The sequence below is a fragment of the Lithobates pipiens genome, unplaced genomic scaffold (assembly GCF_037356315.1).
Source record: "Lithobates pipiens isolate NorthernLeopardFrog02 unplaced genomic scaffold, aLitPip1_a1.2 Scaffold_8, whole genome shotgun sequence".
NCBI classification, from domain to species: domain Eukaryota; kingdom Metazoa; phylum Chordata; class Amphibia; order Anura; family Ranidae; genus Lithobates; species Lithobates pipiens.
In genome coordinates, this window is record NW_027507903.1 from 5,488,472 (window position 1) to 5,500,836 (window position 12,365).

Sequence of the window (12,365 nt, forward strand, 5' to 3'; positions counted from 1 at the left end):
GACTGTTCCCATAGAGCCACGTCAACTGACTGTTCCCATAGAGCCACGTCAACTGACTGTTCCCATAGAGCCACGTCAACTGACTGTTCCCATAGATCCACGTCAACTGACTGTTCCCATAGATCCACGTCAACTGACTGTTCCCATAGATCCACGTCAACTGACTGTTCCCATAGAGCTACATCAACTGACTGTTCCCATAGAGCTACATCAACTGACTGTTCCCATAGATCCACATCAACTGACTGTTCCCATAGATCCACATCAACTGACTGTTCCCATAGATCCACGTCAACTGACTGTTCCCATAGATCCACGTCAACTGACTGTTCCCATAGAGCTACATCAACTGACTGTTCCCATAGAGCTACATCAACTGACTGTTCCCATAGATCCACATCAACTGACTGTTCCCATAGATCCACATCAACTGACTGTTCCCATAGATCCACATCAACTGACTATTCCCATAGATCCACATCAACTGACTGTTCCCATAGATCCACATCAACTGACTGTTCCCATAGATCCACGTCAACTGACTGTACCCATAGAGCCACATCAACTGACTATTCCCATAGATCCACATCAACTGACGGTTCCCATAGATCCACATCAACTGACTGTTCCCATAGATCCACATCAACTGACTGTTCCCATAGATCCACATCAACTGACTGTTCCCATAGATCCACATCAACTGACGGTTCCCATAGATCCATATGGAAACAATGAGGATCCTGAAATCATCTTTAATTTTTGAGATTTTTTTTGTAGCAAAACGTGTCCTTGTTGCAGTGGGTGTTACATTGTATGTCAGCCATTCTCCAATAACTTGTGTCCATCATACATAATCCGGGGTACTTTGTGAGTTAATGCCCAGCTCAAAATTCTGATCTATGCGTTGGAACTTCTCTCGGAAATTTTTTTGGGGGGAAAATAAGTGTTTTATATCCGCAAGGTCCAGGACGGATCTTATTGCTTTAGGTCCTGTGGAAAAGAGGCCTGGCCCTTTGCCCGGAGCTGCTCACTGCACCACAGACCCGGTACTGGCTACGGTGGGGGAGGGGGTGGGTGTGTGCGGATGGGGGGGTGGGGGGGTTATGTGAGAGCCGAGAACTGAGGCTGCATTAGAAATCGTTCTTCTCCCGGGATTGCACATTATGTTATGGGAGGCAGACCGCCAACAGGACTGAGCCCAGCTCTGAAATCCTCAGCCGCCTCCTGCGTCCCGTCCTGAGGATCCCTCCACTTTACATAAGAGCCCTCCGAAGAGAGATTCACAATCACATCCATGTGTGACTAATACGTGAAACACCGCGACCACTCCAAATAATCACCAAAATAGCCGCACTCACCAATATCTGAATACCAGAATATCTAAACCAAAGTGTACAAAAAATATGCTGTATTTTTATTTTTATTGAAATGTAAAAAATAAAGCATTAAATAAAAGTCCTGTGTGCTAAATCAGTGGTTTCCAAACTGTGCCACGGGCCGGATGTGGCCCTTTGCTTGCCTTAATCAGGCCCTTGAGGCATTATTCTTCCCACTAATACCAATGATGGGGCACTATTCCTCCCATTGATACCAATGATGGGGCACTATTCCTCCCATTGACACCAATGATGGGGCACTATTCCTCCCACTGAAACAAACAATGGGGCACTATTTCTCCCACTCACACAATCGATGAGGCACTATTCCTCCTACTGACACTTATGACGGGGCACCATTTCTCCCACTGACACAAACAATGGGGCACTATTCCTCCCACTGACACGAACAATGGGGCACTATTCCTCCCACTGACACGAACAATGGGGCACTATTTCTCCCACTGACATGAACAATGGGGCACTATTCCTCCCAGTGACACTAATGATGGGGCACCATTTCCCCCACTGACACAAACAATGGGGCACTATTTTTCCCACTGACACCATCAATGGGGTACTATTCCTTCCACTGACATCAATGATGGGGCACTATTTCTCCCATTGATACCAATGATGGGGCACTATTCCTCCCACTGATACCAATGATAGGGCACTATTCCTCCCACTGATACCAATGATGGGGCACTATTTCTCCCATTGATACCAATGATGGGGCACTATTCCTCCCACTGATACCAATGATAGGGCACTATTCCTCCCACTGATACCAATGATGGGGCACTATTCCTCCCACTGACACCAATGATGGGGCACAATTCCTCCCACTGGCACCAATGATGGGGCACTATTCCTCCCACTGAAACAAACAATGGGGCACAATTTCTCCCACTCTCACAATCGGTGGGGCGCTATTCCTCCCGCTGACACTAATGATGGGGCACCATTTCTCCCACTGACACAAACAATTGGGCACTATTCCTCCCACTGACATGAACAATGGGGCACTATTCCTCCCACTGACATGAACAATGGGGCACTATTCCTCCCACTGACATCAATGATGGGGCACTATTCCTCCTACTGATACCAATGATGGGGCACTATTCCATCCACTGACACCAATGATGGGGCACTATTCCTCCCACTGACATGAACAATGGGGCACTATTCCTCCCACTGACATCAATGATGGGGCACTATTCCTCCTACTGATACCAATGATGGGGCACTATTCCATCCACTGACACCAATGATGGGGCACCACTATTCCTCAAACTGCCAATTAATGATGGGGCACTATTTCTCCCACTGACACCAACAATTGGGCATTGTTTACTCCCATTGGCCACAGTATAGCCCCTTAAAGCTTGAGGGACAGTAATAAAGTTTGGTGACCCCTGTGCTAAATGAAAAAAAAAAAAACATTGTGTATAAAGCCACTTCTTCAAAACCCGCCACCAACTCCAGTTCTTTGACTACAGGTCTGCTTACCAAAGACTCAGACCTCGATATACAGTCTTATGGCGCTTTTCAAACAAAACCCTGATCTCAAGTGGATGGATAGTGGATGGATAGTGGATGGATAGTGGATGGATAGTGGATGGATAGTGGTTGGATAGTGGATGGATAGTGGATGGATAGTGGATGGATAGTGGATGGATAGTGGTTGGATAGTGGATGGATAGTGGATGGATAGTGGATGGATAGTGGATGGATAGTGGATGGATAGTGGATGGATAGTGGTTGGATAGTGGATGGATAGTGGATGGATAGTGGATGGATAGTGGTTGGATAGTGGATGGATAGTGGATGGATAGTGGATGGATAGTGGATGGATAGTGGATGGATAGTGGATGGATAGTGGATGGATAGTGGATGGATAGTGGTTGGATAGTGGATGGATAGTGGATGGATAGTGGATGGATAGTGGATGGATAGTGGATGGATAGTGGATGGATAGTGGATGGATAGTGGATGGATAGTGGATGGATAGTGGATGGATAGTGGATGGATAGTGGTTGGATAGTGGATGGATAGTGGATGGATAGTGGATGGATAGTGGTTGGATAGTGGATGGATAGTGGATGGATAGTGGATGGATAGTGGTTGGATAGTGGATGGATAGTGGATGGATAGTGGATGGATAGTGGATGGATAGTGGATGGATAGTGGATGGATAGTGGATGGATAGTGGATGGATAGTGGATGGATAGTGGTTGGATAGTGGATGGATAGTGGTTGGATAGTGGATGGATAGTGGATGGATAGTGGATGGATAGTGGATGGATAGTGGATGGATAGTGGATGGATAGTGGATGGATAGTGGATGGATAGTGGTTGGATAGTGGATGGATAGTGGATGGATAGTGGATGGATAGTGGATGGATAGTGGATGGATAGTGGATGGATAGTGGATGGATAGTGGATGGATAGTGGATGGATAGTGGATGGATAGTGGATGGATAGTGGTTGGATAGTGGATGGATAGTGGATGGATAGTGGATGGATAGTGGTTGGATAGTGGATGGATAGTGGATGGATAGTGGATGGATAGTGGTTGGATAGTGGATGGATAGTGGATGGATAGTGGATGGATAGTGGATGGATAGTGGATGGATAGTGGATGGATAGTGGATGGATGGTGGATGGATGGTGGATGGATGGTGGATGGATAGTGGATGGATGGTGGATGGATGGTGGATGGATGGTGGATGGATAGTGGATGGATAGTGGATGGATAGTGGATGGATAGTGGATGGATAGTGGATGGATAGTGGATGGATAGTGGTTGGATAGTGGATGGATAGTGGATGGATGGTGGATGGATGGTGAATGGATGGTGGATGGATAGTGGATGGATAGTGGATGGATAGTGGATGGATAGTGGATGGATAGTGGATGGATAGTGGATGGATGGTGGATGGATGGTGAATGGATGGTGGATGGATAGTGGATGGATAGTGGATGGATAGTGGATGGATAGTGGATGGATAGTGGATGGATAGTGGATGGATAGTGGATGGATGGTGGATGGATGGTGGATGGATGGTGGATGGATAGTGGATGGATAGTGGATGGATAGTGGATGGATAGTGGTTGGATAGTGGATGGATAGTGGATGGATGGTGGATGGATGGTGAATGGATGGTGGATGGATAGTGGATGGATAGTGGATGGATAGTGGATGGATAGTGGATGGATAGTGGATGGATAGTGGATGGATGGTGGATGGATGGTGAATGGATGGTGGATGGATAGTGGATGGATAGTGGATGGATAGTGGATGGATAGTGGATGGATAGTGGATGGATAGTGGATGGATAGTGGATGGATGGTGGATGGATGGTGGATGGATGGTGGATGGATAGTGGATGGATAGTGGATGGATAGTGGATGGATAGTGGATGGATGGCTCTCCCCTTTGTGCGGTGCAGCAATATAAGCATACAGTACAATATACAGCAGCCTCATATGCAGAGAAAGAGCTGAGAGAACTCTATGGTATAACAATTCCTAGTTGCTCATGTCCCAGGTATTTCAATAGTTTATTGAAAAGTAAGGGCATATACCCACAAGCAAGAGTGATAACAGTCAGACCCAGTGGGGGGGGGGCGCCGCGCAAACAAACTGAAAAAAATCTGAAAAAAACCCCATCAATTGCAGCCTAACTGTGCCATCAAACGCAGCCACTTTGCCCATCAAACACAGACACTGTGCCCATTAAATGCTGCCACTGTGCCCCAAATGCTGCCACTGTTCCCATCGAATGCTGCCACTGTGCCCCAAATGTTGCCACTGTGCCCATTAATGGCTGCCACTGTGCCCCAAGTGCTGCCACTGTGCCCGCTGCCCGCCGTCTGCCCGACACTTACCTTGTCTCTATTGTGCAGCGGGTGACGGCGGCAGGTGGCAAGCGGTGTCCTCCATTTCATCCCGACCCCAATGTCTTCTCCCGCGCTCCTCCTCTCGTCTTCTGCAATGATTGGACGCCAGCGCCTGTGATTTCTGCCAATCAGGTGACAGGTAACACAGACCCGGCAACCTGATTGGCTGAGAGGCGGGTCAGTGTTAGGGAAGCGATGTATTCGCTTCTCTAACACAACACTGTGTAAACAGCCAACGCACAGCATTGCGCCCGCTGTTTACCCTTTTGGAAGCCTATTAGAGCCCACGGCTCTAATCAGGACGTCTATTCGAGCCGGCAGCTCTAATCAGGCGCTTCCAAAAAAGAAAAACCAGCCACTGTAATTCAGATGCCCGACATGAATAGGGAGCGGCAGCGCAACATGCGCAAACAAGCTGCTCTTTAGCAGATGGGTGCCATTAGTTGTAAACGGCACCCCTACACATTTGCAAATAGCACAATCCGGTTTTGGCGCAGGGTGATTTTTAAAAAGGCTCTGGGACTCCTTTCCCCCGTGTTTCTTGCATGTGTTGGACCACCCAGTGAATTTAATGCCCAACATTTAATGCGTAGGAATGTGTGTGAAACGCACGCACGCACACACGCACGCACGCACGCACGACTCCATGCAATACATGTGAACCAAGATTAAGTTCCAGTGGCGTTGGCTGATTATTAGGACCTTCATGGTCTTGACCACACACATTATTTTAAGGCCATTTTATCTTGTTTATTGATTGGGCTTACAAGAGTGTGGATCAAAGAAGCATCTATAGATCCTATCCTATTGTTATATAGTAGATCTTACAGTTCTCCCACTATCTCTGAACAGGCTACACCGTCACGTCTCTGATGACACCGCAACGCGTCAGGCTGTATGTAGCAGGAGCTCCACGATTTAATCATACGGGGAAGGTGATCATCTTCAGCATGCAAGGCATGGACAATCTTGTCATCCATCAGTCTCTACAAGGAGAACAGGTAAACCGCTCCAGTATAAGTCGAATTATTACAATGAGAGGATAACGTGACATCCCAGATAGCAAGGATAACTTGCCACAAATTTCTAATGCCACGTACACACGACCGGATTTTCCAGCAGACTAGGTCCAAAGGGATTAGTCCGTCGGACAATCCGATCGCGTGTGGGTTAGTCCGATCGTTTAAAAAAAAAAAAAAAAAAAAAAATCAGACGTACCTAGAAATAGAACATGTTTCAAATCTATCCGACGGACTCAATTCCGACGGACTAAAATCGGGAAAACTGTTCGCCTGTGTGCTGGTCAAACAAACCAAATACGATGCAAGGGCAGCTATTGGCTACTGGCTATTGAACTTCCCTTTTTTAGTCCCATATTACGTCATCGCGTTCAAAACCAACGGACTTTCGACCGGACTTGGTACACGCGGTCGGACATTTTCCGATGGAAAATGTGCGATCGTATCGTGTTGTCGGAAAATCCGATCGTGTGTGGGCTGCATCGGAATTTCTGACACACAAAGTTTGAGGGCAGGATCTAAAATTTTCCGACAACAAAATCCGATCGTTTAAATTCCCATCGCGTGTAGAGAATTCCCGACGGACAAAGTGCCACGCATGCTCAGAATAAATTACGAGACAAAAGCTATTGGCTACTGCCCTCTTTATAGTCCAGGTCGTACGTGTTCTACGTCACCGCGTTCTGAACGATCGGATTTTCCGACAACTTTGTGCGACCGCGTGTATGCAAGACAAGTTTCGGCCAAAATCCGTCGGAAAAAATCAGACGGATTTTGTGGTCGGAATGTCCCACCGTGTGTGTATGGGGCATTAGTCCGTTCGTGTGTGGCCAAGTTCCGTTCGTTTCGGTCTGAAAGTCCTTGGGGAAGACCGCCGGACCTAGTCTGCCGGAAAGTCCGGTCGTGTGTACGCGTTGTTAACCTGCTGCACGTTTTCACTGACGAGTTGTACACTTGCAGAGCACTTGCAACACAAGTTCTAGTTGACACTTTTCCAATTTGTAGCAAATTTGCTTGGCATGTCTCTAGCAAGAGCAAAGTTGCATTGATGAGTCTACAGCAAGAATGCAGCATGAAAATTCAGCCACAGTGCCCCCCTGTGGTGGGATGATTATTGCAAAACATAACTGAACCAGAACTTGCAGCAGAATGTTTGCTTGGAAGTCATGCAATGCGGACTTGCTGCAATTTTTTGCAAAAAGCTTGTGAAGCAAGTCTAGCAATAGCTTACAAAGTCATTTTCAAACTTTCAGCACACAATCGCTTGCTATCTGGGATTGGAAGGAACTGACATTGGCCTTCGCTATACATTTTACTGAGATTGTTACCACGTGACACGAGTTTATGTTTTCCCCACCAGATCGGGTCATATTTTGGCAGTGAAATTGGCTCTGTAGATGTGGACGGTGATGGGGTGACGGACGTGCTGTTGGTTGGAGCTCCAATGTTCTTCAGTGAAGCGAGGGAGCGCGGCCGTGTCTCTGTATATGTCATAAGAGAGGTAGGTCTGTCAAACTGATTGCAGCTTATGTTAAAGTGCGATCGGGACATTTTTTGGACTCTTACACCCTTCACGTGTACGCTGTAGGAAAAGGAACATTTTGTAGCAATGTTTGCCCAACTTGGTCACTTGGCTAATTTATATACATAAGAGCTCTAGACCCATGCCAGATTTCCTTGTACACAGGGGCGGACTGACCATTCGGCCACTCGGGCACTGCCCGAGGGCCCCGGGCCACTAGGGGGCCCCATCAGGGTTGCCAGCCTCAGTAAAACTAGGGACAGTATGTAAAAATGTGTGTTTTTAGTACATCTGTCTCTGAAATGTCCCTTACCGACATCCTTTTGGTCTAAAAATCCAGAGATTATGGCTGCCCCACCTCTCCAGTACCTTCTCAGCCAATAGAAACATGTTTGTGTATACATAGTTTCATAGTTTGTAAGGTTGAATAAAGACACCAGTCCAACCTGAGTGAGTGTCTACCCCTATCCCTGTACATTGCACACTCACATTGGTTCCTACCCTCAAGGGGCCCACAATACAAAGTCCCCATTCATTTACTAGGGCCAATTTTGGACAGAAGCCAATTAGCCTACCTGCATGTCTTTGGAGTGTGAGAGGAAACCCACGCAGGCACAGGGAGAACATGCAAACTCCAAGCAGGTAGTGTCGTGGTTGGGATTCGAACCAGCGACCCTTTTTACTGCTAGGTGAGAGTGCTAACCACTACACCACTGTGCTGCCCAACATGTATGTGTATAGTGTGTGTATAGTGGTGTGTGTATAGTGGTGTGTGTATAGTGGTGTGTGTGTGTGTGTGTGTATAGTGTGTGTGTGTGTGTGTGTGTGTGTGTGTGTGTGTGTGTGTGTGTGTGTGTGTGTGTGTGTGTGTGTGTGTGTACTGTGTGGCCGGCAAAGGGCCACTGCAGCAGCGCTTTGCGGGCTTGTGTTAACCCTTTTTCGGCCACTAGCGGGGGTTAGAACCGCCCCGCTATCAGCCAAATAGCACTGCTAAAACAACGGTAAAGCGCCGCTAAAAATAGTGGCGCTTTATCGCCGAAGCTCTGCCACTTTCAGCTGGGAAATCCTTTCCCAAGATCAAAGAATCAGCAATGTTATCCCTGCAGTTTGCAGACTTAAAGTGATACTAAACACACAAAGTTTAATTTAAATGGTCCCGTCTATTTTTGTATTGGGGATGATGGCACTGTAAATATTTAAATCTTAAAAAAAAAATCGAAGTACCGTTTACCTAATCGATATCCAGCTGTCACATGACCCGGCTCTCTCCCAGCCTGTCTGCAGGGAAACATAAGCAGGAGGAGCTTCTAGTCCTTTGCTGCTGGTCACATATTCAGAAAAAAAAATCAGTCTTTGGAATACAGAGTAAAAAATAAACAAATAATTTATATCAATAAACTGTTTTAAATTGTCATACAAATATATATTTGAAATCAAATCTTTATCATTTTTTGGAAACAACATGGTGTGTGTGATTTCTGCCAGTCACAGCCTGTGTCTTAGAACAAAAGGGAGGTAAAGCCTCCATCAATGTACATGTAATATCCCACTCCTTTGGGTTTAACTGGTTAGTGGATATGGAGGAGGGAGGGAGGGAGTGGGCTTTCATTTTCCGCTGTGTATATGCCCACATGTGTGACTCTATAGTTACATGGGCTGCTCACATGTGATAGGGAGGAAATGCCCAGCATAGAAACTCACTTAAAACTGAGCATGTGCAGAGCTGCCAACACTGCTCTGCAAAATCCCTAGCTGAATTGAGGACATGGACAGAAGGGGGAGATAGAGAGCAGCAGGATCAACCAGGTTTTTTGCAGAATACAGAAAAGCAATCTTATGGTGACTAAAGTGGAAGTAAACTCCCCTATCGTTTTCAGCCAAGGAAGCTGCCATCTTTGCCTCTGTTTAATCTTCAACTGCTATGGTGCTGCACATGTGATTTGTTATGACACCAGCCATTGGATGGCTTGATAGTTTGGCTGAGAGCACAGCCAATGTGCAGTTAGCATTCCCGGCATGCCTATTTTTTTTTTACTGTTTAAATCATTGGGTTTACTTCCACTTTAAGTGAGTATGAACAGCGTGTAATATATATACACAACATTCCAGTGTGGTTGTACAGTGAGTCCAATCAATACAGATCAGACTGGGGTACTCGGTCACCATGTGCCCCTAATAGACTGTCAGAAAATCAGGCCGATACAGAAGTACAGTTAAATCACACTTGTTTAATAATAATAAAAAAAAGTAAACAGAGTAAACATAGTCAACACATTGCCAGAGTTCAGGAACAGGAACGGATAGTCTGACAAGCCAAAACGTCAGGGAGCCAGAGGTGAGCGTAGTAGAACAGCAAGCAGGATCTGGAGCCAGAAGGAATGTCAGCCAAGCAAGTCTTTTAACAGGAACACAGGAGAGCATCTGTAGAGATGTGACCAAGGTGAAGGCAGAGATCATCTGGGCTGGACAGCTTAAGTAGGCAGGACTGATGAGCAGGAAATCATCAACAGGTGAGTGACTCTGGGGAGATAGGAGCTGGCAATTAGCTGAGAGCAGAGCGGTCAGCTCAGAGAAGGAAGAGCTGAGCCCAGCCCTGACATAGACACAGGGTAACTTAGACATAGGATGTGCATGGGGGATCTGAAACAAGTGTTTCCCAACCTCTCCAAGGAATTCTGGGTTCCCCCTGCCCAAAGTGACTCCCGTCACACTCCAGTTTTAGTAAATCCCCTCCCTAATGTATGGAGGTTTTTCCATAATCTTCAGTCCTAAAATTATTTTTTTAAGTAGGTGTGCAAAAAAAAAAAAAAAGCAAAAAACGTCCCAAGCAGCGAAAAGGTTAAGTCCATTGTTGAGTCATTTACTTTCCTAATCTTCTGACTAGAGTGACCTGAAATCGGATCGGCTCCTCTGGTCAATGCACTTTAAACTGGATTATTAAGTAAACATGGAAGTGCAGCAATGAGGAAGTGAGCTTAGAAAACGTTCTTCAGTTTGCTGTTCTTGCCAAATTCTTAACCCAACAAAAATGTTCATTATGCTCTCGCCAAATTCTTAGGAAAAAAACGTAGCAAAATATTGCTCATTTGTTTGTATTATAAAAATAATAATTCACGATGTTTAAAAAGTGCTAATGGATTTTTCATCCACGGCGCAGCATAGAGATATCTGTGACGTCCCTTCTGAATTGGCCTTTTTCATACAAATATGGGCAAATAAATACCATATTATAAACCTTGCTCTCCAATATAAGCCCTTGTACACACGGGTCGGAGATTCCGACAACCAAATGCGTCGGATTTTGTCCGAAACTGTTGCATACACACGGTCGGACAAAGTTGTCAGAAAATCCGATCGTTCAGAACGTGATGACGTTATTTCGTTATGACGGGACTACGTTCAGGCTAGTAGCCAATAGCTTTTTTTGTAGGAATTTGATCTGAGCATGCGTGGCATTTTGTCCGATCGGAATTCTCTACACATGATCGGACAAAGTCCAATTGGATCATGTTGTCGGAAAATTTTATAGCCAAGCTGGAAAACTTGTTCCGTAGGATATTTTCAGACGGAAACAGTCCGATGGAGCCCACACACGGTCGGATTATCCGACAACACGGTCCGATCGGACATTTTCCGTCGGAATGGCCGACCGTGTGTACAAGGGCTTAGAGTGACGATCACCCCGGCAATCTTTATATTTGTATTTAGGTGACTCTAGTGTGTTGGGGGACATATGCCTAACTCAATAATAGAGATAAATAAATAAATACATTTATATATAAATAAATGTTTATTTATTTCTTCGTTTCGGATTCATTAAGTTAATCATTTTGTTTCGTCATATTTGTTATGTTAGAATGATTTGTTTTCAGAATTTGTATTGTATATTCAAATATATTTAGTAAATTTGTTAATTTCAAACCAATTAGAAATTTTTCAAGTTTATTTAAAATTGGAATTTCAGAATATGTCAAAATTCATTCTATTTTATTCCAATCTCTTCTATTTTTTCTATTCTATTTGATTCTTTTATTTTCTATTCCATTCTGTTTTTCTGTTATTTTTTTTTTTATTCTATTTCTTTATTTTCTATTCTATTCTATTTTTTTATTCTATTCTGTTCTATTCTATCCTTTTCTATTCTAATTCTAATTCTATTCTAATTTCTAAATATATTCTTTTTTTTTCTATTCTTTTATTTTATAGTCTGTTCTGTTTTTTTTTTCTATTCTATTTTTTATGTTATATTCTTTTATATTTTTATTCTAATCTATTAAATTTTTTTTCTACTCTATAAAGCAACCTAAATGGGAATCCTCATCTTAATTCACTTTTATAGCTTACTGTATTTATTGCAATATGTTTTCATTTTGAAATCATTCATTTTCAAATTCTAATTCATTTTCTAAATCGAATTCGGATAATTCGATTTGATACAATTTATTTCTGATTAGTTGAAATTTGTTACTAATATTGTGACTCGGAAATTCAGCTACACCCGAATGACGAAAATTTTGTCCAAATTTTGATTCATAACTAA

General features: G+C 44.4%; 1 protein-coding gene across 1 annotated transcript in view; it reads left to right on the top strand.

The window, feature by feature from the left end:
- The window catches only part of LOC143964481 (integrin alpha-11-like), a 268,377-nt gene that overhangs the window by 182,480 nt on the left and 73,532 nt on the right, over positions 1 to 12,365 (top strand). Inside the window, exons 12-13 of the mRNA XM_077474255.1 lie at positions 6,137 to 6,285; positions 7,664 to 7,804. Coding sequence (XP_077330381.1) covers positions 6,137 to 6,285; positions 7,664 to 7,804 — 290 coding nt within the window. The remainder of the gene's footprint in view (positions 1 to 6,136; positions 6,286 to 7,663; positions 7,805 to 12,365) is intronic.